Source organism: Triticum urartu, chromosome 5A (assembly GCF_056163025.1).
Source record: "Triticum urartu cultivar PI428250 chromosome 5A, HENAU_Tu73, whole genome shotgun sequence".
NCBI lineage: Eukaryota > Viridiplantae > Streptophyta > Magnoliopsida > Poales > Poaceae > Triticum > Triticum urartu.
In genome coordinates, this window is record NC_141877.1 from 464,408,541 (window position 1) to 464,414,540 (window position 6,000).

The 6,000-nt window shown below is 51.0% G+C and overlaps 1 protein-coding gene across 1 annotated transcript; it reads right to left on the reverse strand.

Annotated features, from left to right (window-relative positions):
• Nucleotides 1-35: 35 nt before the first annotated feature.
• Nucleotides 36-2,544, reverse strand: LOC125509701 (exopolygalacturonase). Its single transcript, XM_048674725.2, has 3 exons — nucleotides 1,792-2,544; nucleotides 1,048-1,379; nucleotides 36-720 (listed from the first exon to the last, which is right to left on the reverse strand). Exons 1-3 carry the CDS (start codon nucleotides 2,343-2,345, stop codon nucleotides 233-235), a joined length of 1,374 nt encoding a protein of 457 aa, XP_048530682.1. The 5' UTR covers nucleotides 2,346-2,544; the 3' UTR covers nucleotides 36-232.
• Nucleotides 2,545-6,000: the final 3,456 nt, after the last annotated feature.

Sequence of the window (6,000 nt, forward strand, 5' to 3'; positions counted from 1 at the left end):
CAGGCAATCTCCTTCATATATGCAGACAGCAGAAATGAGTACATCATGCTGTTTGGGATTGGATCGTTTATTTATACTCTTCCCAAAAGAATACCCCATGTATGCAGAAATCAACAAAGTGTGCTGTTTTGAATTGGGATCTTTTATTCAAAGATACCACACAAAGAATCGTGGCTTATTCATCGTGGATACATGATACATATCGACATAAGGGTGAGATTCAGCTGGTCCGCTATTGAACATCCAGCGATTGCCAATCGTGGAACGACAGCCCGTCAATAGTGGATGGCCGGAAGAGGAGCGGGTTAACATCCCACCCTTCCAGGCTTCCTCTCCACCATCTCATGCTGACATTGTCAACCTCCAGGCCTGAGATGTGCTCCAGCATCATACCGCCAGTCTTGTGCTTCACCATCTTCCGGCATCCAGGTCTGTAGTCATACAGGCCCCCAGTGTAGTTTGTCCACCTCTTGTAGGTCAGGTCAACATTCTTGAACTTCAAGTTGCGAAGCAATCCGTGCTTCGATCCAGCCAGGAAAACACCGTTTTCTGATACTGATGAGATGTTGATGAAACGAACATCTGAAATGGTGCCTTCTTTGGAATCAGGGTGCCTTGGACAGGTAGTGATGTAGATCGGTTCAGCTCTCCCCCACCATGAAGGATGGTAGTACCTAGTCCGCATTTTGATGTTTGAAAATGTCACATCACTAACATTCCCTGCAAAATTATGTATCTCCAAATCAGGATGCTTAAATGACCCACTAATTAAAGCAATAGCTCAAAGTACAACATAGGATCACTGCTAAGTAAAAAATTCAAGGTGCCAAACCAATTCAACACTTTATCCAGAGACAAATTTAAGCCCAAGCACTAACTGATAATTATTATCTATTGCTTGGGCTAGGAGTGGAGGGGGGCGGTGCCCCCCACCCCCCAATGCCTCAAAGTGGCAATCAACATAGCAGTTTTCTTTAATAAGATATTCAGTTATGCCGCCTGATAGTATGACAGTTCATTGACAATTGGAAGCAAAAAAATCAATACCTCCATCACGGATCTGCATTCCAAGTCCTCGATGCGAATCAACTATAGTAATGTTGTCAAAGAGCAGCTTCTCAAAGTTGAAAAAGCTTGCACTTCCAAATTTGATAGCGCACGATTTAGTACGGATCCAGCAATTTGTTGCTGTCAAGTTGTAAAGAGGCCCTGTGCTAGACTTTGGGCAGATCGCATCATCTCCGGTGTCTATGTGGCAATCGGTGATGACCGTGTTGTTTGAATCTTCGATGTCAATCCCGTCATTGTTAGGAGTGTCGAAATCCCCGTATATAGAGACATTGCGGATCACCGAGTTCTCACACCTGACAAGATGCAGGCTGCAGAGAATTCAAGCGTATCAAGTAACCGTTGAAAGAAAATTTCCTTTTTCTAGTTCATTGATTGTACCAAAGTGTGTTTAAGTCTGTAGTGGACATATGACAGGTAAGAGCTAATAACAGCAACTGATTGCAAATGTGTGTAGTTGGTTAACTACTAAATATCGCCCAATCCTACCTAAATATCGATCTGTCTCGAGTGAACCCACAACAAGTAACAACTAATAACAGCAGGTGATGTTGAATGTGTGTACTTAATTGATTCTAGTATCACTTGAGTTTAGACTCCAGACACCGTGCAAGGATTAGACAAGTCAGTGCATTTACATGACTACACTACACTACATAGGTTTTGCCAATGTATCTTCTATGAGTTGGATCAGAGCGAAGCTAGGGAGCAAGAAGAGCTGACCACCACAGGGCCGGCTGGTTGAGGGTGATGTCATGGACCGCGACGTCCTTGGAGTCGATGAAGCCGAGGAGCCGCGGGCGGCACTCGTCGCCCAGGCAGTCCCCCGTGGCGTTCCAGCTGACCATGACGTTCTTCTGCGCGCTGGGCGTGACCACGAAGGCGCCGCCCTGGCCGTTGATCTCGCCGCCGCCGGTGACGCCCGCGCCGGTGGTGTTCTCGGCCAGCACGACGTACCAGCGGCGGAACTCGGGCGGGTAGTCCCGCTGCCGGGTCCCGCCCAGCAGCCGCGCGCCGGGGGCCACCTCGAGCACCACGCGCGAGCGGAGGCGCACGGTCGCCGTCAGGTAGTCCCCGGGCGCCGGGAGGAGCACGCGGCCGCCCCCCGCCGCCGCGCAGGCGTCGACGGCCGCCTGGATGGCCGCCGTGTCGTAGCGCGACCCGTCGCCCGCCGCGCCGTAGTCCGCGACGGAGAAGACGCGGGCGGGCGCGGACCGCGCGGCGGCCGGGAGCAGCAGCAGGAGGGCCGCGAGCAGGAGGAGAGGGGGTGCCGCCATTGCGGTGTTGACGCTTGTGCTCGTCCCCGAGCTAGCGATGGTGGAGCTGCTGTGGGAGCATGGGGTGGGAAGGAACCGCACGCGAGGCGCTCGGCTTTTGCGGTTGGATCGGAGGACATGTCGCCGTCATGGGGAGGAGGAGGAGGAAGATGATGTGGGGGCGAGAAAGGGGTTTGTTGCTGAAAGCGGGTGACCGCATAAAGCTGTTGCAGAGTGACTCGGAGCTGATTGGAGTCGGACCGGCTGTTTTTGTGCGAATCAATCGGAGCTGTTTTTGACTTGCTTAAATGAGTGAAATGCACTTGAAATAGTAGTTTCTGCCCACCTGTTCTTCCTGAATTGAAGCGGGGATATTTAGAGCATCTCCAGCCGTTTGCCTTTCACAAGGCATAAAAATCGCCCTTTAAGGACGAGCAGGCGATACAATCGGCGCTGGGGGCGGTTGGGCGTCCATTCGTCGCCCCCAGGCATCGAGATTGGCCCAATTTTCGGCCTACTTTCGACGAATAAATACCTCATATGAGCAAGAATCGGTCCATATTCGGCGTGGTTCGTCGTGGCTCGGCGTTCAATTATGAACATAATTTTTTTTATCACATAGTTCATCACAGAAAATCAAATAGTTCAATAAAATAGTGCAACAACAAATAGTTCAACAAATAAAAACTCATATTTCATCACACGTCGAGCCCGGCGTCGCCCTTGAGCCTCCATAGGTACTCCACCAGATCCTGCTGCAGTTGATGATGCACCTGTGGGTCTCAGATCTCCTGACACACACTGAGGTAGGCAGTCCAGATTGCCAGTAGCCGGTGATCAACTTCGGCTAGAGGACCCTGCATGTAGTATGGTTCAGTGTTAAACACTGGCTCTTCCTGCTCGCTCTCGATGATCATGTTGTGCAAGATGACACAGCAAGTCATGATCTCCCACATTTGATCTTTTGACTAGGTCTGAGCAGGATAGCGGACAACGGCAAATCGAGATAGGAGCACACCAAAACCCCGCTCGACATCCTTCCTGCAAGCCTCCTGCATCTTGGCAAAGTAGGACTTCTTGTCTCCTGGCACAGCGTTTGAGATAGTCTTCACAAATGTAGACCATCTCGGATAGATGCCATCAGCTAGGTAGTACCCCTTGTTGTAGTGCCGCCCATTGACCTCGAAGTTCACCGGAGGAGAATGACCTTCAACAAGTTTGGCAAAGACAAGGGAGCACTGCAGCACGTTGATGTCATTGTGAGTTTCTGGCATACCAAAGAAGGAGTGCCAAATCCAGAGGTCCTGTGTGGCCACCGCCTCAAGTACCACACTGCAACCGTCTTTGACGCCTTTATACATCCCCTGCCAAGCAAATGGGCAGTTCTTCCATTTCCAATGCATGCAGTCGATGCTTCCAAGCATCCCAGGAAATCCTCTTGCTGCATTCTGTGCTAGGATCTGAGCAGTGTCTTCCGCATTGGATGTTCTTAAGTATTGCTGTCCAAACACTGCCACCACTGCCTGACAGAACTTGTAGAAACACTCAATGCTAATGGACTCGGCCATGCGCCCATAGTCGTCAAGTGAATCATCGGGAGCTCCGTATGCAAGCATTCTCATTGCTGTCGTGCACTTCTGGATCGAGGTGAATCCAAGTTTGCCGGTGCAATCCTTCTTGCACTTGAAGTAGCCGTCGAACTCCCGGATGGAATTCACAATCCTAAAGAATAGCTTTCGGCTCATTCGATAACGGCGCCGAAATGTTTTGTCACCGTGAAGTGGAGCATCGGCGAAGTAGTCGGAGTAGAGCATGCAGTAGCCTTCGAGACGATGTCGGTTCTTTGCTTTCACCCGCCCCGGCGCCGAGCCACCTCGCCGCGGCTTTTCATTGCTCGCCAGTAGCTGGGCGAGGGCGGCGAGCACCATGAGATGCTCTTCTTCATGGATGTCGGCCTCGGCTTCCTCCTCCAGCAGCGCGGCGAACGCTTCCTCGTCATCCGAGTCCATCGCCGAGGCAGGCAAATCGCCGAACACCTTGCGCCCGGTGGGCGTGTACCCAGCCGCTAAACTGCCCCTCTGCGGCCGGAATCGCCCAGCTGCTGGTGGAGGGGCTGCCTCGGCAAACCTTTGCTACTTTTCCGGCGGGGATTGACTATCTAGCGGTGAAGGGCGGCGGGTGGCGCCGGGATACCGCTAGTGGCGGCCGAGGGCGCGAGGGGCGGGAGGCGAGTCGGGGAAGAAAACTTTTCGCCTGACCGTGTGGGCCAGCCACGCTTTTCCCTTGCGCCGGAGCCCCTGATCGCCCCCCAGTGCGCCGGGTTCGGTCTGCGATCACCGGGCCCAAAAACGGGCCGAAGCGGCACTTTTCGGCGTCATGGGGGTGCGACTGGGGCGTTTTTTTGGCGTCGGCGCCGGAAAAATGGCCTAGGGGGGCCTGTTGGGGGCGCGGCTGGAGATGCTCTTAGACCACGTACAATGCAGGGTGCTTAGAAAAAAAAATATGTAAGGCCAGTTCTTTTCTGGTGATTCCCAACAATTGAGTTTGAAGAATCAATAAGCTGAAAAGAGCCCTAAACTGCTTCTTCAAAATTTTCCAAGAATCATCAGAATCAGTGCAATGAAAAATTGGCTCAAACCCATGATTCCAGTGATTCTACGAGCTCCCGCAAAAGAAAATGGTTCGAATTAAGCTGCTACCCCTTAGAGCTTGGAATTACATCCAATATGCCACTCTCACCGAACACCACCGCATGCACGAAAACAATCGTGTCAGACGGTTTTTCTTTCTCTCTTGCTAGACTCCAGCCGCCACTAGGTTCCCTCCATTCCCAACCGCCACTGAGTTCCCTCCAGCGCCGGCCACCGCCCCGGTCTCGCCAAGCACCTTCGGCCTCGCCTCGCCGGAGCTCGCCCGATCTCGTTGAGCGGCTCTGGCCTCGCCTCGCCGGAACTCGGCTGGCCCTCGCATGAGCTCGTCGGAGGCCACCTCTTCCCTCGAGTTGCTCTTCCTCCTTGGCTCCTTGTCTCCCATGCCCTCCTCCTCTCTGCTAAATCGATGGCCGGTGTCAATGGTGTTAAATTGATGAATGTCTATTACTGTCAGTCTTATACATTGAGATTATTCCTTCTATTTGTAGTTGACCCCTTCTGCACGGAAAGAAACTTTACAACCACTCTAATTGTAATATTTAGCACTCTATGATATTCATTTTCATGCTCATATTCGACGAGTAACTGTTCGAAACAACTAAGTGTTAGCAATTTAGCACACAATTTTAGTACGGGGACATTACAAACATGTCAAAACACAACTCATCCTACAATCTCAGATTGGAATTTCAGAAAAGAACTGGACATCAGATTCTGTGGGCAAGAATTGAAAGCTGAAAAGAACTGGGCCTTAATCAGGTACCCCTCCTATAGAGACAAACACTGATGCTTGAGAAAAACTCGGTTTATTTTACCAAACACCTCTTGGAAATATGCCCTAGAGGCAATAATAAAATGGTTATTATTATATTTCCTTGTTCATGATAATTGTCTATTGTTCATGCTATAATTGTGTTATCCGGAAATCATAATACATGTGTGAATACATAGACCACAACATGTCCCTAGTGAGCCTCTAGTTGACTAGCTCGTTGATCAACAGATAGTCATGGTTTCCTGACTAT

Coding starts and splice junctions, on each gene's coding strand:
- LOC125509701 (XM_048674725.2), bottom strand. CDS start 2,345: ATGGCGGCACCCCCTCTCCTCCTGCTCGCGGCCCTCCTGCTGCTGCTC. Junction 1,380..1,791: donor AACCAGCCGGCCCTGTGGTG/GTCAGCTCTTCT, acceptor AATTCTCTGCAG/CCTGCATCTTGTCAGGTGTG. Junction 721..1,047: donor AATGCAGATCCGTGATGGAG/GTATTGATTTTT, acceptor ATAATTTTGCAG/GGAATGTTAGTGATGTGACA.